Raw genomic sequence first — 21,457 nt, 5'->3', positions numbered from 1 at the left:
TTGTCTCTTTTCCATTGATACTTTTCACATATTATTTATAATATGGAGAATGGAACGAGAGAAAAATTAATAATTTTGAAATGAGCTAACAAAACGATAATGGAAGACCAATAGGATAACTATTCCTTTGATTATGAAACATAATTGCAGTTTATAAGATATTGAAAAGGCATGCAGAGGCAGAGGATAAGCAGACTCAAGGAAGGAATAAACTAGTAGCTAGAATTAATTATATTATTGACTCTGCAAATTCAATCATTAAAAAATTTTGATGCCAAATTGTAAACTTTTTGCAGCGAAATTAAACACTCTGCATGTGCCGCCAAATGACTCCACCAAAAGGTCTTGTTTACAGATCTTGAAGAAGCAACATCAAAACAATTCACCAAATCAAATTTTGTATATGATAATATCTATATATTAAAACAATAGCATCTAAGTTTGGTCGAAAATGTTGTTCATCCAACTCTTTTGAGCTTAGTAAATTAACATATTACACTCTGTCTGATAGCAGCAACAAGTGTTCTCTTTGTCAGTTCCTCACTTTGCTCAGATACAAGAGAACTAAGATTTAGAGGGCCTCTTTGGTAGCAGGAGTTGTCAAATTAAATAAATGAAAGTTCTGGGTCAATTTGGATTTTTTTTCATAATTATAGGGGTAAATTTGGGAATCGAAAAGCACGTTTCTAGTGCCAGTCGGTACGTTAAAACCCCGGCGCTTCGAACCGAAACCCTCAAGATTAGGGTTTCGACGAGGGGGAAGAAGAAATGGCGAATGATCAGGAGATGAGCGGGTGGACGGAGCTCCTCCACTCTTCCACCAAGTTGTTGGAGCATGCCGGCCCTTCGTCCCATTTCCCCCCTCTCCAGGTACCCCATCTTCCGACTCACCCACACGCATAAGCACACTCCTCCGACCATCTGAATCGTTTGGCTGTTTACTGGATCTTATTTGCAGCGGAACCTCGATCAATTGGAGTCGCTTTCCAAGAAGCTGAAATCAAAGACCCTCCGCGCGGAAGCCCCCTCTCAGTCCATCTCGGCCACCAGGCAATGACTCTTTCCGTGTCCCGCTTTCAGGAATTTAACTCCTGAATTCTGACAATTTTAGGTTCCGAAACTTTTGTGGTACCATCTCTTGAGCAGGTTACTTGCCCGGGAAGGGATAGATGCAGAACGGTTGGCTAGGGATCTGAAGTCTTTCGAGCTGAAGGTGGATGGTATCCAACGGTTTGGCATTTTCACTTTTTGTTAAATTTTTGTTGCCGGCTGATAGAGGGTTTGTTATACACGCGAGCTATATGGTTTGCCCATTGCTTCACTTTAGACAAAAATGGAACTGGATAGAAACTCAGCTTTTTGACTGCATGAATAATAATCAGTTGATCAAAATCTCATCGACTTCCTAACAAACTTCCCTAAACCAACAATCCCATAAAGAACTTTTGGTGCATATGAATGTCTTCAAGCATGATGTGCTGAAAGAGAAAACAACAAATCAATACATGCAGAAAAGAATTTCAATTTTTACGAGATCATCATTAGACTGATTAGTGCCTTCACCTATTACCAACATGTATATTAAACTTCAGTGCACAGCAGTTAGTGTCCATGAGCAATGCTGTTAGAAAATTGGAAAATAAACAGCTATACTGTAAATTGATCACTTCCTTACAACAATGAGTGGTTCAATTTCTATTTCTATTTCTATTTCATTTAAGTTATTTCAGATACCAAGTCATAGAGGTCTTTCACATATTACTGCAGCTTCAATCCACTTGATATATAATGACGAACTGCTGAGGAACTCTTTGTTTATACTATTTTTATCTTTCCAGACATCATTTGAGGATGTCTTTCCTTCTGAGGCGACAAATGTCGAGGAGTATTTGCAGCAGGTACCTCTTCTTCTTTTTCTTCTCCTCCTTTTTTTTCCTTCATCTTTTCTCTCTTGTTAGCTCCTGCTATGCACTGCTCTTTGTTCATAATCTGTTATCTTGTTTTTTTTTAAAAAAAATTTGAGTTAGTTGATCAGTTGTACTCACGAGAGAGTGTACTTGAAGGCTAAGCTAGAATATTCTTCTTAATGTGCTGTATTGCTCTATATGATGTCACACATATTTCATGTGAAACCTAATGGATAGCCTCTAAGAAAACTCCATAAAAGTACAACATAGCTTGCACCAAGCAGAGAGTTGAGCGAGCTTGATTTTCAGTGCCCCACCTTGAAATCATAGGTGCAGGCTGCTGTAGATTGAGTACTAAATCATTATGTTTGAGGGTTGAGGATGCCTTTCAGATCTGTACTTCATTCCACACAAGCATTTTTATGCATTACCAATCATGGTGCAATATAGTTAATTCCTATACACTTCTTAGGAAATATGGATAATTGTTCATCCTTAGTTGTCCTCTTCACCCATTTGCTGTATGATTGTTTCTTTCTACAATGTTCTTAATATCTTGTCAAATGCAAACTAGATAGGTTATGCTACTTGTTTGGTTGATGATTATCACATTTACTTTCAGAAGCGCAGGATATGTTTGCTTGTGAATTTTGCTTTCAATTTTTAACATTTTCTGAAAGAGAATCTGAAAATTGAAAAGAAAATTAAAATAACAAGACTGTTTTGTCTTTTCAAATTCTATATGAAATAAAAATACATAGTGAATGACCAGCTATTCTAAAAAATAAGAAAAATTAATTTTATTTGATTTCGATATCATCCATTTCTTGAGATATTCCTACCTAACATATTCTCACGATTGGTTTTCCTTTATCGCAAACTGGTATTTTTTCTTGAAGAAAAAATCACATCCTAAGTTTCTTATATGAAAAAAATTGCTTGAAATTTTCATTGCGGATATTCACATCCTTTTGAGTTACGATTTCAAAAAATGTGAAACATTTCATTCATTTTTGAGTTCTACATCAACCATTATCTTGAGAAGCTCTTGTCAAACATGCTTCATAATGGTTTTCCTCTTCTTAGTAAGAAAATTGAAGAACTCATTTTTCTAAATACTTGTGGCCTCTTTGAATTGATGGATTAGGATTTTCACAGCTCTGCAGGTTCATATTTTCTGTTAATTTTCTCAATTGTCACTTCCTGTTTTTTTTTTTTTTATTATCAATTTTCTGGACCTGAGCGTCCAATTCTTAGTTTTACATTTGCCTATTTACGAGCATCCTGGTTGTTGCATTTCTCTTGAAATATAACAGCTAATATTTTCTCACTGATGAATGATGATATATGCACTGTGGAGTTAATTAAGGGGTGATTTGATTCCCCTTTTGACAGGTTCATGAAATGGCAATGGTTTCATCCATCCAAGAAGCTCAAAAGGACAATTTGAGAAGCTTCAATGAACACATGATGCGAGTCTTAGAGGTGTGCATCATTCTATTAATTTTTGAGATGCAATACTTCTGTCTCTGTCATATTAGCACCATCTCTGTATGTAGCAAGCACCAAGGATGCATGCCATGTGCTAAGTCATTATACCCATTCTAGATATGTACTTGTAATGGATAACATAGAATGATGCATGCACTAATTTATCTACTGGATCAATAGACATGGTAAAAGAATGTGATACCAAGATCCTCACAAGTTGATGTAGGGACATCAAGTTTGATATCTGTTACTTGCAAATTCAGTCCCTGCTGACAACATTATTGATGATATTTAACTTTTGGATCATTGTGCTCTACTTGTGTGTGCATAACTCTATTGTCACATTAATACAATACAGAAAAAGCTATGGCCTCTTGACATTCCATGTCAACATTATTGTCGTTAGTGTTAGATTAAATCAGAGACGTGTTGAAATTCTTTTATTCTCCTTGGGGCATCATGATTCATTTCATGACACTTAGAAGTTAGATTCATGTCTTTATAATATGTGTTTTTTATAGATATGTCCATGACTTTTAGTGTTTCCTTTGCAAGATTATGCATGCCTATGTATCTCTGTCATTTTATTTTGTTTACCTTAACATTGATACTCATATATGATCAATGCTCAACGCCATTTTCCCTCTCTTTAGTCTCTTCTGTCTTGATTAAGTTTAGTATTCTATAGGAGGACTGGCAAAAGGAAAAGAGAGAATTTTTGCAAAGCTTAAGTCGACTCTCTACATTGCCAAGGGGAAACAGTGGTGCTTTAAGTGGTGGGCTTGTTCGTAATGTTCAGATGTCATCTCAAATATCCAGTCCTAATGTTCCCAAGGGCCCATCAGTCATGGAAGTTGTGGCTCTAGCTAATAAGCCAATAATCGATAAGAAAGCTACAGTATATGCTGAGATAGTGAATAGTCTAAATGAGGCCAGGGCACGTGGATTACCTTTTAAAGTAAGATAATGTTTTCCAGTAGAACACTTTTTATTTTGTCTCTAGTAGAAATTATCTGAGTAGTTTTGAGTTTTATCATTGGACATAATAGATTTAGTTACTCCTCAATTCCTATGCCATTTTGACTAAATTATCTCGCTGCATGACAAAGTCTATCTTAATTTTTGCATGATTTTGTTTCACTGCATTAATTGATTTCATATTTTGGCTAGCCTGCTACAGCTTTCAAGACAGCTTATGAGAATTTGAACCTCGATTTTTCTGGTAGTAAGTCAGTTACCTTGCAGAAAATATGGCACCTCACCCAGGTATGCTTTTTAGTTACTGGAGATTGCTAATGGCATTCATCTGTGCCAGTAGTGACTAACAATCAATTATTGTAATCTGGTTTCTTTTTATCATGGAAATGTTATACAAATCCTTCAATAATTTTCTTGATGGTATTTCATGCAGGCATTAGTGGGTGAATATTTAAATTATCAACATAAATTGTCAAGGAAAATGATTCTCATAACAGGTGCAAGGCACCATCTTGAATGGGGCCATGAGAAATATATCCTTGATACCATAAAAGCCCATCCTGCACAGGTATCATTCTTCCGTGAATGGTTATTGTTCACAGGATATACCATTTTGGGTAGACTTACAGCTCAGTTTTTGAGAACGTACAATTAATAATTATATGTGTTATTTAGAATTTTCTATGCATTGCAAGGCATCTTGATTTGTTGTTTTTTTTTTGGGTCAGTTGAAATTTCATTCTTCACATAGTTTGGACTGTAGTTTTGACTTGTATTTGTCCGCCTCAAGAAATTATTTTGGACGATCTTTTGAAGGAACCTTACCATGCAGTTAATTCTCTTATTTTGTTACCTAATCTACAAGGCTTTAGGTTATCGTTGTCCCCATTTTAAATATCTCAACAATATTGTTGATCGAACAGTTGCTGCTGTAATGCTCTTAACGGGGGTTTTGTTTATGCGAGTCTGACTAACGGACATGGTGCTTATGGCAGTGATGAGATTGCCATAGTGGCAATTCAAATATCCTAATATAAGCATAAAAATTTCTTTTCTTTATAAGTGTATTATTTTCTAATTTTTGTCAGTTCAATATTAATAAACTGGAAATGTTTCTCATAATAAATGACATAGGTTTCCAAATGCAAATGTGAAAATCATTTACTGTTTTCTTGTATTAGGATGCTTATTTCTTTTTTTTTTTTGTTTCCAATAATATCTTGAGAATGAGTGTCCAATATTGCTTTTATTTGTTTGATTATGCTCTATTCGGTGTATTTTCTTTTATCAATATGATTAGCATGCTTTTTCTGCTTTTTGGGTTTAGGCTGCTCTAGGTGGAGCTGTTGGCAACCTGGAAAAGATCCAGGCATTTCTCCGGGTTTGTTGAATTGTTAATTCATTTTTCTTGCTGTTCTCCATGGCATCAATGCGCATGGTGCCTTTATAGTGGTTTTATGTGCCTATTGACAGGTGCGACTTAGAGATCATGGTGTGCTAGATTTTGATGCAGGGGATAAGTCTAGGCAGCCCCCAGTTGACACAACCTGGCAACAGGTAACTTCTTTTGCATTTTAGAATTTGCATTAACTAGGCAACCCTTTGCACATTTTCTAAGATTTTTTTGCTGATGATGAGTTTGTTATTTAATGCCTAGCAAGAATGTTGAGGTGTGATATAGATGGTATGGAATGGGAATTAGCATGAATCAATGGTTTCAATTGAATCCACTCATCCTATGTCTGGGTTTGACATTGCATTTTCATTTTAAAAGAACATTTAGAAAATGCACTTTTTTGCTAATGTGCATTCTGTGAAATTTGCTGTTCAGTAATCCATACCTGAAAATTGCTTTGTTAGGCTTTATAGTTTATAGTGTTTGGTAATGTAATTTAGAAAGCACTTTTCACTGTAAGCAAAACAATGATAACATAATAAGAATACAACATTTTATTAATTGAAAGTATAAAGAAATAATTAAATTTACATCTCATTTTGTGGATACATAATATAATATCTTATGTGATTACTGTTTTTAAATATTACTATAGCTTCAGGAAGCACTCTCTACGGCTCTGGTAAAAACATTTTGAACATGAGTTTATCAAACACTATAATTAACTCCTAAAGTGCTTTGGCTTTCAAAGCACTTTGAGAAAGCACCCCAAACTCAATTTATGTTTGCTTACAGATTCTTGATTCCTGTGTTGCTGGAATGACACTAAATACTAAAATCTTGTATTTATGATTATTCCTACACCATGGTCTAATTTCCTGAAAATAATGATGACAGAGCCCATAGAATAGGTGGGTTTTCTGAGATTCATCACCTATGATTCTGAAAGAAAATTTGTTTCAATCATGGACACTTTTGTATAATATATTGATTATGACATTTCAAATGTTATAATGTAAATACTCCACATTTTTTCTGAGAATGATATGATATTTATCATTCCTAGTATAACTTTCCAGGATATTAGTCCTGTGAATAGATTTCTTGAAGTGTGGATGCCACTGCTGCATCTAGATGACAAATAGACCTTTACAGAGTTTTAGTATGCAAACATTGTTGAAAAGTAACACAAAAGTATTTTCATACTCTTTATTTGGTGGGTAAATTGCTCTCCGATAATTCTTGTTGGTTGTCTTGTATTCATTAGAATTGTATCAATGGTTACATAAATGATAATGAATTCAATTTCAACTATTAAATTAATAAATGTGGTTGAGCATTAGCATTAGTAGTTGCTTTCCTTGAGTTATAATGATCACATTCCAATTTTTATCATTCCTGACTGGTAGTTATATTTTCTGTTGCCAATTTGCTTTAGCTACACACTGTAGTCGAGGAAAATATAGGTATACTTTATATTGTATTTGTATTAACTAGGTACTATTTGTCTTGTTTGTCGTATGCAGATTTATTATTGTCTAAGAACAGGCTACTACAACGAAGCAAAGAAAGTTGCTGAATTGTCACGTGCTGCCCACCATTTTGCTCCTCAGGTACCTATTTCTTAGGTTGCGCTCCCTTTCAATGATCAAAAGTGGTGTTTTTGAATGCAGATGGAACTGATAAGTTCAATTAGTCAAGCTGGGAACTGGAAGTCTAACTGATTTGGTTTTATTAGTGAAAGTCACCTGGTTCAACCAGATTGGGTCAATTCAACCAGAAAACAGCAGGACCTTTAGTTCCTTGCTTGGTTTAGTTTTAAAAACATTGCTCCTTTAGAGGAGATAGAGGATTGAAATGTTAAGGGAGAGAAATAATGAACTAGTCTCTTTTGATTTCCTTGAGCTGAAAGAAAAATATGATAATTTCATTAAGCACTATTTTTGTGAAGAGATTAACAAGCAGGACAGAACAATTTATTACAAATCCACCCTTCTAAAGAAACAAGTATTTTAAAACGTGACACCTTTGTCTCTATACATACTTATGGACAAAGAAGAAACCATCCACTGTATCGATTTACCCTTGTTTCTTCTGTTACTGATTGTCAGTGTGATCGTTGCTGACCTTGTTGAGGGATCATGTGAACATAGAGTGCCTTGGAAACAGACCGGTATATTTATAACAATGTAAGTTAAAGGGTATTTTGGTTTCATCAATTTGATTCGCCCAAGAGGGTGCTAAAGAGACTGAAATGGAACAAATTGATAATACGAAAATTTCCTTAAGAAATCATGGATTCAGCTGTCTGTGTTTCCTTTCAAACTTCTATCCCTCTCTTTATTTTCCTCAAAGGAAACAGTGAACTTTCCCAATCCCTTCTCATTTCCTTTACTAAATCCCTGTACTGTTTCTCCCCACTGTAGAAAACATTGCCTTGGTGTTGATTATTTATTCTTCTCTGATTGATTTGCTAATGCTATTTAGTTGGCAGCTTGCAGAGTGGATTGCTTCTAGTGGTTCAATTTCACCAGATACTGCTTCTGCTGCTTCCGAAGAGTGTGAAAAATTGTTAAGAATGGGTGATCGAGCAGGGCGACCTGGTTATGACAGGAAGAAATTGTTACTATATGCAATGATTTCTGGCAATCGACGCCAGATAGACAGGTTGCTTAGAGATATGCCAAATCTTTTCAATACTATAGAAGATTTCTTGTGGTTCAAATTATCAGCAGTAAGGGATTTCTCTGGTGGATCCTCTTCCATAGTTCTAAGTGAAGGCTTGGTGCCATATAGCCTAGATGATCTTCAAGGTTATTTGAATAAATTTGAGCCATCATACTATACAAAAAATGGGAAAGACCCTTTGGTTTATCCATATGTTTTACTTTTGAGTATTCAGTTGCTTCCAGCAGTTGTATATTTGTCTAAAGAAGTAGGAGAGGAGGGATACAATGTGGATTCTGTGCATATATCAATAGCTTTAGCAGATCATGGAGTTCTTTCGGATGGGATTGGAGCTTACAGCAAGAGAGGAATTATGGATGCTTGTGCTGAAGTTGCAAGCATAATTAAACAATATGGTTCAGTGTATTTGCGTCAAGGTAATCTTGAATTAGCTCTAGAATATTATGCTCAAGCAGCTGCTGCTATGGGTGGTGGAGAAGTGTCATGGCGTGCACAGGGTAGTAACGACCAGCAACGGCAGCAAAATAAGATGTTGTCACAGCTACTTACAGAGATATTGCTAAAAGATGGTGGTGTTTCTCTTTTACTTGGTCCAAGAGGCACTGGGGAGGAAGGTTCACTTAGTAAATATATGATGGATCAGAATAGCCGAAAACAGTTTTTACTTGAAGCTGCTCGCCAATGCCAAGAATCTGGACTCCATGATAAAGTATGTCATCTTAACCCTTGCATAACTTTATCTTCTTGTGCTAGAGTTCAATCAGTTAGCAAATTTTACTATCAAATTTTGCTGCATATTTGTTCCGTTCTTAATGCATTTTGAACTTATTGTCTTTCTTGTTAATGCATTTTAAATTTATTGGCTAGCCTTTTACATTTCAAAAAACACAATCAAACATTAAATTGACATTAGATTCTGGTGTCACAACCTTTTTTAACTTAAACCAAATGTAGCTGTTAATAAGCTGACACAGAAAATGCAATATTTCACCAAAAGGCAGAATAAAGGTGTGCCACTTGCTGTGTCATAATTGCGTTAGAAAACATGGCTTAATATCAATTAGGAGTCTGTTGCTATGGTTTTGGTCTACTAGCAAATATATGTATAAGCAAAATGTCAAGTAATACCCATCCTAGATGTTCTGATTTGAACTATTATAGTTTGTATTTGGTTTTGTAATAACTCAAGTAATAAATACCCTTTCTTTCTTGTTAAAGTATTTGATTTCAACCTCTATTTTATTTGCATGTATAAAATGACAGCGACAGTTATGAAATAATTGGTTCTCAGTTTTTACTGATTTGAGAGTGCTGTTATGACTTTGATATATGGATACATGTAACTTAACATGAACCGGAAGTTGGTTACAATATTAATCGGCCGGAGCATTCCTAGTTTTGGGCACTTGTTATTGGGAAAAAATAAAAGATTCTTGGTCCAAATTCCAGTCAGACTAATTTTACTGCCTTTAATTGGTTGACAAATCTGATCCACCGTTTTGTAAGGGTATTGACATGACTCTCAATTTTATCTGAAGAGCAAAATTTTCACCTTGCAGGTAAATTGTTTGGTTCGGAAATATATTGGAAAATGCATAAACATCAACCAAAATTTGTTTTTCATAGATATTAAAATCCTAAGATGACTGGGCAGAAAATCCATGTCAAAAGTTTAGGCAGTTGTTGCAATATTCTGTATGATAGCTTTGAAAATTTCGTTTGAATAACTCTCTTAATATTCAGTCTATAGAAATACACAAGCGAGTTGGAGCATTTGCTGTAGCATTGGAAACAGTTAACAAGTGTCTCTCAGATGCAATCTGTGCCATTTCACGAGGAAAATTAGATGGTGATAGTCAAGCTGCCAGTCTGATTCATTCAGGCAATGATATATTAGAGAGCTACAGGATTTCTTCTGATGCCAGGTTAGACATATTTAAATTGTTGCAGACTTGATTAACGGGGCAGTGCTTCTATTTGCAATTGTATTTGTGTAATGTTTCATTATTTTATTTATTGATTTTCTCTTTTACCAGCAAACAGCTAACTTTACTAATCTTGTTTTGAAGCCTTCAAGAAAGGGAACCTGTTTCTGAACAGCAAACTGTGTTACGGGAGCTTGAAGCTATTCTACTAGTGCATAAGCTAGCGAGAGCTGGCCAGCATGTGGATGCTTTGCAGGAAATTGTCAAAATCCCATTCCTCCCGTTAAATCCTCTGGTACCTGATGTTTCATATGATATCCGTAGCTTGTCTCCCTACGTACAAGCATGTGTGCCAGATATCCTCAAAATCACTCTTGTTTGTCTGGAAAATGTTAGAGATTCTGATGGAACATTACGCGCTTTAAAGTCTAAGGTTAGTACAGTGTGTTTTATTTCTTCCTCAAAATACAGAGTTTCATCTTTATGACACTTTTTTTCTTCATAATTTCATGTCGGTATTAAACACTGTCAGTTATATTATTAGCTAAAGTGTTATGAGTGGAACAACATAACCAAATTAGAGTTTTGTGTTTTGTTATCTACACCTTTTTGTGTAGAAGACTTATCTTTACTCCTTCATTGCTAGGTGGCAGTTTGCAGAAAAAGCATAGAAAAATTAGATTATTTATATTTTCAGATGCTGCAATGAGGAAAAATCTCTCATTTCCTCGCCTATCTTATTTTGATTAACCATTTCATTATTTTGGACCTTCAAAAGGATCAGCTCGTAATTCCATTGCCAGTTTTTGTAGCCTCAGCACCAACCCATTATGGTCCGTAACCTGTTTCCTCTATGATGCAGATTGCCAACCTGGTAGCGAACAATATGAATAGCAATTGGCCACGTGACTTGATGGAGAGGGTTGCTCGGAGCATATGAAGTTGCCAGAGGTTGAATCTGCCTATTCTCAGTGCAGAAGTATATGTACCTGCAAAACAAGTGGCACCTTCTTAGTCACTGCTGCTTAAACTCAAGTACTGCAAATCCTTAATCACGGCTACTTAATTTCATCTCGAGTCTCTATCTTGATGCTCTTCTAATGGAAAGGCATTTACGTAATGACTAACTGCTTTATTCTGGTTAATGCAAAGATTTGCTTGTTTCCTGTAGATATTTGTTATGTAAATTACGGGATTTAGGCCAGAAAAATGTGAGTTTACATCGGAAAAGTCTCAAGTTCTAGGAACTGGACCAGAGTTCTAACTAATCCTGATTTGTTGATGCATGAGCAAATGCTAAATACTGGTTCGACTCTTAATAAAAAAAACAGTAATGGTTAGGGATTATTGTTTATTGTGTTTTTTAATTGGAAATGCTATTTTTCTAATCATTCCGTGCCGATGCCTTTCTTTATGGATGAGTTTAATACGGTATAGTGGAATGAGAATAGTTCATAACATTTGAATGAATGGTTTGAGAGGAATTGTTATTCTAAGAAATTTAAAATAATTAATAATATTATTTATTAATTAAATATAAAGTTGCAATAATTGCGATGGGGGAAGTGAAAAGGTCGGGCTAGGGAGATTGAGGAATATAGATGGATTCGATGAATTGGTCAAATCGGGTGGATTGATCATTTTGACCAAATTTATTGGATCTTATTAATCTAGTTTTTTTTTTTTAACAAAAAGTGAAATTTGTTATCCTCTGTCCCTAAATCAATACAGAGGAGATAAATCATGAATACTATTAGATATTAATGCAGGTGACCAAGACAGGAGAAGATATACTCGGATGTATCAAATTTTGTTTATAAGATTTCATGTGATAATACTCTTATAGATAGATTGAGTCATGATGGATAGTCTGGGTTGGCTAGGCAACAAACATCATCTAATGTGACAATTTTATTCCTTGACGTTTGCTCGGAGCTGGATGCAGTGATCTTTGTGCCGCTTTAGAATTTGTCTGTGTTCACTCTGTTTAGTGCGACAACGTCAATTCCTATCACTTTCGTAAGTTATAAAATCTGTTATTTCGACGACTCTCCATGATTGACTCATTATTAGGAGAAAATAAATTTTAAAAAAATCAAAGCTAGTCATTATATGTGAAGATAATTCTTCACCTTTACCCAAATCCGACTTTTGTCTAATTCAATAAATGATAACTAACTTATTATTGTTAGAAATCATATTTTATTTATTATGAATGACACACATATGATGATTTATGTTCTTTGATTTTATTAAAGAGTTACAATTATACTTAATGGCTAATTCATATTGGTATATGAAGAGATAATTCTCTTCCTATTCATGTAAATGAATGCAAAGAAAGATGAAAGATCATATTCATATTTATGTGAGAATGAATGAATGGAATTAAAAGATAATTGAATGTACATATTGATGAAATGTATAGATGAAAAGTCACACAATGATTCTCCCTCTACTCTATATGTAGACCTTTGCTCTATCAAAGAGATAATGAAAATAGAGAGATCAAGAGGGAGAAACATAATTGTCTAAAGGATTTTAGTTTCTTAAAATTTGAAGGTTATCATTATATTTTTAAGTATTGTAAAAATCATTTAATTTAAAATCTTCACGTTAATGGATATACAATAACTTAATTTATATATGCATATACTAAATGATGAAGATATATGTTAAACTTACAATTATTCCCAAAGTCCCATCACAGACTATTAGCAAATGGTCAGAAACTCAATTTAGTAAATTATCATCTAATATAACCGTCTCCCTCCCAGGAACTAGTGTGAAATAACATACGAATACAAAGAAAACAGTTAACGGCAACACCAATCTTCGCTGCTGGTCTAGGAACCGTATTCTGAGATGACACAGGTCTTGATAGATATTATGGTCCGTCAATGAAGTGGCATAGCACAATAAAAGATGAAAGCAGAGAAAAGCTACAGTTGCAGGCACAAGTTTAGCTCCTGCCTCTGTCACAGACTCGGAGGAGAAGACAACCAGATGGTTTTTATTTTTTATTTTTCTCAAAACAATAAAAGAAGTAATGCCATTGATTGAGGTGTTCATGATTAAAACGATTTTGTACCAACACTAAATCCAAAACAGAGCAAGACGAATTCTTATCCGCATGGAACAACGAGAACAAATAATGGAAGGAAAAGGAAATTGTGGATCGATAAACGAACCTTCGAGCTAGGAGATTGGATTGGGCGGAGGATGGGCGAAACGGTAGATGGAACGAGAATGGGCGAATCGCCGATGAAGCAGCAAGGAGGCGGTGGCCATGTTTGGTTTCAAGCAAAGAGCCACAGAGCGGAGGCCTCACACAAGTAACGCTGAGCTGCCCATTTGAGATTCGTGTGCCCGTCTGATCGTCGCTTAGATGATGAACGGTTAGGATTTATCTACTTTTATAATTGCAAATAAACTGAGCTGAATGTCGATGAGCCATGCAATTCAAAATTGAACCCATATGAGCCTGAAGTTGGGCCGGAATAACTTGCAGCATCTTTAGAAAAAAATTTGAAAAAGCATGGCTTCGCCCGGACTCGAACCGGAGACCTTCAGTGTGTTAGACTGACGTGATAACCAACTACACCACGACACCCAGCTGCATTCAGTAATAGAAAATAAACTTTTAATCAATTGAATAATACAAATTAAAAACAGATCGAGAATTAGATTTCTTATACTCGAACATAAAAATATATTAGGAAAATATTTCGACAATATTAGTAAATCTTACTGCACTGGTACAAATAGAAAACTTTAAACAAATTGAAATAAAATTTCGATTTAATTCGATAGAACATGAAAAAAAGATGGTGTTCTATTGATAAGTTGTAAATCAAATTTAATTAAAAAAGTAAACTAATTTTTAAATAATAAGATAAATCTATTATTAATATTGATGGTGAATATTCAATGTACATTAATATGAGAATTTAATTTGTTTAAACATCCCTAATTAAGAAATTCAATTAAAAAATACATATCCAAATCAGGAGATTAAACACGGAAAGATGTGGAGCAAACAGATTACCTTGCATGTTAAATTAGATGAATAACTATGCATGTCCATAAAGGTACAAGCGATAGAGATGACGTTGGTTTTAATAGAGAGACGATTCTGACACATTCCGTATATGCATGTTCGAAAAGTAAACATTCACGTGGAACTCTATATGATTTATAGTATGAGGATTGATGGTGCTTGAACTCTGCACACATTCAAATAAGTATCCAGAGTGTTAGAGACCAGAAATCAGGAAAAAATCCTCGGTGCAGGTCCTCCGATGCTCAAGTCAGGTTTTTTTTCCCAGAAAAAAAGTACACGATGGAAAAAGAACTGTTAAAGACAGGTGTGTATGTGTGTGTATCTGGCTAAGGAAGAGAACCTCCCTTTTTATACGACGAAGCATACCTTCAGAGCCTAATCGTTGTCAGAGAATGTCGGGTGTCAGGGTTTATCGGGTGAGAGAGGATGTACGGCAACCTCCTATTAGTAGAAGGAAGATTCCACTCTTAGGTAATAGCAGATCACTAAAATATTCCCTAACGTATGAAAGTTATTCTTTGATAGGAGGTTAAAATTTCCTGACATTGTTGTCGCTTAGTGCTTCCCGTCTCTCCTGGGTTCAGCTACAGACAGCCTGGGAGGACCGCTCAAAGGCACCATCAAAATTGAGCCTTGATGAAGGGGATGAGCTATAGCGAGGGAGTCCTTCTTCACGATGTGACCGTTGAAGAGCCAATCGGACGTTCTCTTAACAAAGGAAACATGACCATCTATAAAGCCTGAGCTGGGGAACCCCGATCAATCGGGGGTAGGTCAAGAACTAGTCTAGGTTACATCTTATATCTCAGATCTAGAGGATCACTTTACCTATGACCGATCAGAAATTATACGACTGATGATGCAAGTTTCAAAATCATCAAAATACCCTTTTGAGTTTTCAGTTAATGTTATTTCACCTTGTTAATTAACCTAACAAAATAATGATGTGCCAGAAACATAGGATGTGTGTACCACGTCACTTGTGTCAAGTAAATTTTTAAAATGAGTACTTTTACATCAAATCAATTAATGATGTCAATAATTAGGGGTTAAGGTGGTGAACATATGTAAAAGACATGTTTTCAGTACAGTTCGAGTATAATTAGTTAAACTAACAACATGAGTTTAACCTAAACTAAGTTATTAACAACATGAGAGAATCTATTTTGCATGGAACAATGTCAATTGAACTTACCACATCAGTTCCAAGAATGAAATCAAAAGGAGGTTCAACAGTTCTGATATAATCTTCGTTTCCCCCGTCCAGCTCCGTAATTGTAATGAAACCAAATGATGCAGAACCTGTAAAGAGGAATGAAACTTAAACAATCCAGTAATATGAAAAACAACTTAAATTTACCCAGAGAAGCAAAGTGTCAATTTTTAGCTAACTTCTAGAAGCAACAAACATAAGTTCTCAAAATAATAAAGTACAAAGCAAGTTGTTTTCAACATAATTAGTCAATTCATAGCATACTTTTTCTTCCTGAAAGGACAATCCATTAGAATATCCTTGTTTAATTTAAGGGGTGTTTGATTTTGTATTTGGGAATGAGAAAATGGAATGATAGTAAAAAATAGTATTTGGATTATGGATTTGAGAATGATAATTTGAGAATGATTTCTAGATTTATGGGAATCAACCAAACCCATATAAATAGGTGCATTTCATTTCTATTTTCATTATCATTCTACCTTACTATCAAACTCATATTCATAATCATTTTTATCATTTAACTAAATACCACCTAAAATCCAAAATCGAGATGATTGATGAAATGAACTGGCCATGCAAATTCATAAGAACATACATGTTAGCTATTTAATTCAAGACCTTTGTAAAAGAAATCATGACTAGTAGTTTTTATTAATTAATTAATTAATTTATTTTACTTTTGGCTAGCCTGATGTAACCTTGGCTGTTGAAAGGGGAAGAAGCAAACATGGCTCGAAAAGCATCAAATTTCAGCACATGGATTTCACCAAATTGGTCATACACTCATTTGATCAAAGCATGTAAATTTTGTGCAAGTTTCCAAGGTGCCACAAAAAAAAAACACTAAAGAATTAGGTCACATCAGCAATATCATGATCAGGGTGGATGTAGCTGAAAAAGTTGACAAGGATTAAGTATAACTCAAACAAAAAGAGTTAAAACAAATCAAATGGAAAACTCCTTTCAACAGGAAGATTTAAAAAAGAATAAACAAACAAATTTGATAAATCTGTACTATTGGTTGGGCATGGATTACGGTAATAGAATAAGAAACAAAATATTCCCATGTATGGTATGTACTTACTAAAAACCCTATGTATGTGAATATTGTATCACAATGGTTACTTATCACACGATATGGATAAAAACAAAGGGAGAGTTATGCAAATGCTACATATAAAAAAAAATCAAATAAAATCTGAATCAGGATTTGCTTGAGTAATCCAACAAGAGTGGTGCCCTGTATTTCTCATCAGTAATGGTAACACCTCAGTTTGGTTAATTGATGTTACATTGCACCCTAACAATGCCATTCCTAAAGTATATACCATTTAGAAGTGATCTATTTGTACAAGGAAAAATATATCCAAAAGATACCAATTTGTACTACCAACTTACCAAGTCCAGCTAAGCCACAACTAGCTCCAAGTTCAATGACATGTTTTCCTTTTAATTTAGATGGGCAAAACCTTCCTTTACGATAATTTTTTTCCTATTCCCAAGAAGTCACTGGATCAGTAAAGAACAAAATTTATCTTATAATTTTTCTTCAAATGGATACTATATCAAATCCGTGAGAAACATTTATAGATGTACAAGAGATATCCAACATTTACAGTTACACAAGAAACAAGATTAATCTGGACATGGTATTAAGTAAATTTGGATATTGGTACATTAGAAATTGCTTATAGCTTGAAGAGATACCCTCGGGATGAGAATTATCACCTTTTGCTGCAATTGGATAATGAAGGTCACAAGTATAATATAAACAACCAGCTTTTGCACATCCAACTATGCCTCAAAAATCTTGTCAATCATAATGTTCTCCATGAGTAACAATACAGAGCTTCTGTTCTCCCATTCTTGCCAAAAGCATCAATGGTAGCAATAGCCATCAGTTGATTAAATAAGTTACATGAAATATAAAAGAATATATGCCAAACAGGAAGAATATTGGCAAAGAATCAAAAAGGGCCTCTAGTTATTTATATCGTTATAAGGGTAAACCTCTTTAAAAAATTATCAAAACAACACTTCACTCATGGTTTGATACCCGAAATACCCATTTGTGCTCCAAAGTGATATAATTTTAAGTTAAAGTTGTTTGTGCCTCTTGAAATAATGTATCTATAAAGCGGTGCAGCTTTGATCAAAGTTGCTCTCAAGTGGAACATATAGGGTATTTCAAATATCAAATTATGAGAAGGGTGTTTGTTTGATAATTTTTAAAAAAGAGGCACCCTTGTTATTTTCTACCAAGAATATTTTGACTACATATATATTTATCAAGTTTGCCAAAGGAATACTCAGACAATGATAACAAGCACATGCTTCTGTTTGAATACTTGCTAAGTCTAAACTATGTGGCGCTTGCCATCTTTAAAAAGTGCTGCCTTTGGTTGATTTTTAAGGAGTTAGTTTGAGATCTTTGCAGGGGAAGATTGAAAGGGAAGAGAGGGGAAGGGGAAGGAAGAAGTAAGAGATTAAAAAAAATTATTAGTTGAGTGAATGAATGGAGAGAAGTGAATAGAAGAGGAGAGATCCATCAATTAGGGTATCAAAAATGAACCTGATTCGTCAATCCGATCTAAGTCAATCCGAAAAAAATTGGGTTATGAGTTTTTGAGTTTAGGTTAGATTCGGGTTGGGGATTTGTAAGTTGTGTTTGGATCAGATTGGGTTCAAGTCGATCTAAATTTAGGATTTAAGGAATTTTTTCGGGTTAAATTAAATTTTGTTTTAAAAATTAAGATTCTTTATACATTAAAAAAAAATTAATATGATAATGATGAAGTATTGAGATAAAAGTCAAGAGTTATAAGAAAAATAGCAAAAAAAAAAAAAAAGATGGTTGGGTTATTCAGGCTGGTTGGATTATCTGGATTCGGGTTTAGAGTTTTTGGATTGTGTTCGGATTCGAGTGGAATTATTTTGTAATATCCTTGCTTCGACCCGACCCGAATTGACACCCTACCGTCAATCATTTAGTTTCATTACACACACAATACAATACCATTATGTACCAATATAAATAGTGGAAGGAATTATATTGCATAGAAATCAAGATTATGAGAATGATAGTTTCTGAGTTGAGAGTTTGAGAAGAGAACATGATGGGTATCATTTATGAGACAAGGTAGCAGAGAAATCATAACTTGATAGTTTTATAAACAAATGATTGTTTTATACTAATGATTTTATAGGAAACTATTATCAGATAGTTCAAACTAACATAGGGTTTATGATATAAGAATTAAAACCGACTCCATCCTTAAAACAAGAAAAGTGAATCTACAGATTCAGCACATAATCTGGTGAGGGGAGACATGTAATTCTACAATGGAAACAACTACAGTGTATAAAGTCACATCTTGTTCATAAATAAAGCCAGATATTACTCGCATTAAAATTGCACTACAGAAAATTTAATTAGTGGACAGTTTTCTTTCTTAATCAGACTAGTTTGACAATGCTAATCACATCACAACCTATGAAGTTCAACTCTTTTCCAAAAACAAAGAACAAAGAATTTAAGATAATTTTTTAGCAATTTTATGTATAGTCATTCTTATAAATTGGATGAATTGTCATAGTATTTGTTGTAATACAAAATGGAAGAGATAACCCGATATCGACATAGATTCTCCAAGATTGAAATTTAGACTATTGGGAGTTTCATAATACACAATTAGCAAAAACTTGCCAAACTCTTTTACATCAAAAATAGCAAATTTATTTAGAACACTTGGTGATGATCAGAAATATAGTAAGGTTCAAAAGCCTTTTTTTTTTAAAAAAAAAAAATAGTACAATCATAGTAAGATAGTGAGGTGAATGCTATTTATTTCTCATCCACATTCTTACTCCACAAAAAAAAAAAAAAATGGCAAAAAAAGACTTTCAAATTAAAAAATCAAGGATGGACTATTTCCTAATTCGTCATTATATTTTGGATATCAATATAGAATTCAAGGTAATGATGGTGACAAATAGTTTAGACATTACCATATAAAACTGGGAAATGGATTCCTAGATGGGACTTATATTATGAGCTAGCTTCAACATGAATGCAGAAACAATGTGGTACGGTAGTGGTGTTAGAGCAAGATTGGCATGTTCGACTTCATCACCATCATCAATGGCTTTAACTATATCCTCCAGAAGTTCATCCCTACCACCTCTAAGAGGATCGTAATAGCCAATTCACCAAGTGTTAGAGCAAAAAAATCTTAAGTAGTAACCAATACGCATATTTGTTGTTTATTAGAAGTTTAACATATTCAAAGTCAATGATCAAGACAACTCTTCCTAACCATCAAAGATATGGCTTTCAAAGAATACATATTCTTTGTCCCTAATCAATTATCACTCTATAAGTGACAATATAAATAGAAACCATCTGAGTTACTCTCTAAAGCAAGACTAACATCAAAAAGTGAGGTGTAGTAAAAATAACTTTTTTGAGGGGATAAGACAATCAGAATAAATTAGTTATAATAATCACTGAATGACCCTTTGTTCAATTAACTTAGGCACATACATGAGAACATAAAAGGAAGCCGAAACCATGGCTTATGGAGTCATTTGCCATGATAATTAATATATTTGTTCCGTCAAGGATGGATAAAAAGGGTCTCCCAAACCCTTATCCTGTTGGTGCAGGAAGCACCAGACGTCAAACCTGTGTTTTGATAATGACAAAGGATTCAAAAGTTAAGATGTCTTGTTGTCTAATAAGGTTGATTGAACTTATTGTCTTAGGCAAAAGTCCTAGTAGATTCTAGGCAGGTGGAAAACCTTAGGGGGCGGTAACCCTAGGTGATGAAAAGTCCTAACTACGGTTAGGTAGGTGGAAAACCCTAGGGGACGGTAACCCTAGGTCCTAGGGGGTGATTGTTGGTTGCTACTCGGAATATTGTACCGGTTCCCCTGTACAAAAATTTTGTACAAGTCCTGAACCTTTCCTAACAACCTATTGTGCTCTTTAGAAATTAAATTTGGAATCGCAAACAGAACTTAATATTATTGATTCCAAATTCAACTTATCTGTTCTTAGTGGTTTAAACTTGGATCGCAAACGATGCTTAACATTATTGATCCAAATCCACCCATGTTACAAATTCAATTAAATATTAATTTCAGAGATCGACTTCCAGGTTAAACATGGTGAGGCACTAGGCCTTCTTGGGTATGGGAGCATCCACCACTTCCTAGACAAAGCCTTTCAACGAAATTTAATATTTAATTTCCTTGTAGTAACCCTAGGTTTAACCAAAAAAAGCAATCGAATCATAAGTTCGAAAAACAAAAGAAACACAAAATCGAAAACATAAATTCGATTACCTAGATTCATTAGCCTCTTGTGTTTGGTATTTCAAGATCTAAATAAAAGGAAGAACTAGTTATGATGCGGAAACTAATAACTAGTTATACCTTTTATAGCTTATAGACCTCACGATCTTCTGTTGTATTCCTCTTCTTATCTTGGACGTCGTGTGGGCGACGATCTACCGAGACGAGAATCCACCCAAGCCTCCTTCTTCTCCTTGCAAGTTTCAGCCACCAAGAATCTCCTAGAGATGAAGGTCTTCGGCCACCAACCAAGCTCCAAGGGATGCCAAGAAACAAAACCTCCTTTCGCTACTTCTTCTCCAAGTAAAATCCGGCCACCAAGGGTCTCCTAGAGAGTTGATGTCGCTGGCCAAGGAAGAAGAAAAGGGGAAGAGGAAGAAGAGAGGAAAGGGCTGGCCACCACAAGGAAGAGAAGAGAGGAATACTAGATGTATGTTG

The 21,457-nt window shown here is 34.6% G+C and overlaps 1 protein-coding gene and 1 non-coding gene across 3 annotated transcripts; one reads left to right on the top strand and one right to left on the bottom strand.

The window, feature by feature from the left end:
* Positions 1-709: 709 nt before the first annotated feature.
* LOC122023473 (nuclear pore complex protein NUP93A-like) lies at positions 710-11,732 on the top strand. Of its 2 annotated transcripts, XM_042581590.1 has the most exons (15): positions 710-870; positions 959-1,050; positions 1,147-1,213; positions 1,839-1,898; positions 3,303-3,392; positions 4,087-4,356; positions 4,569-4,664; positions 4,810-4,944; positions 5,704-5,757; positions 5,850-5,933; positions 7,299-7,385; positions 8,267-9,169; positions 10,204-10,385; positions 10,530-10,818; positions 11,248-11,732. In XM_042581590.1, the coding sequence occupies exons 1-15, from the start codon at positions 769-771 to the stop codon at positions 11,323-11,325; spliced, it is 2,589 nt and encodes an 862-aa protein (XP_042437524.1). In that variant the 5' UTR covers positions 710-768; the 3' UTR covers positions 11,326-11,732. The 2 variants fall into 2 exon arrangements, with proteins under 2 accessions (XP_042437524.1, XP_042437525.1); XM_042581591.1 differs by lacking the exons at positions 710-870; positions 959-1,050 and having other exon boundaries at positions 1,142-1,230.
* Positions 11,733-13,924: 2,192 nt separating this feature from the next.
* Positions 13,925-13,998, bottom strand: TRNAV-AAC. The gene has a single exon. It is a non-coding gene; the product is annotated as a tRNA-Val (tRNA).
* Between the last annotated feature and the right edge of the window lie 7,459 nt (positions 13,999-21,457).

The sequence above is a fragment of the Zingiber officinale genome, chromosome 9B, assembly GCF_018446385.1.
Source record: "Zingiber officinale cultivar Zhangliang chromosome 9B, Zo_v1.1, whole genome shotgun sequence".
NCBI classification, from domain to species: Eukaryota; Viridiplantae; Streptophyta; class Magnoliopsida; order Zingiberales; family Zingiberaceae; genus Zingiber; species Zingiber officinale.
Note: the sequence above shows the minus strand (reverse complement) of the source record. Positions and strands in the feature narration are given on the sequence as shown.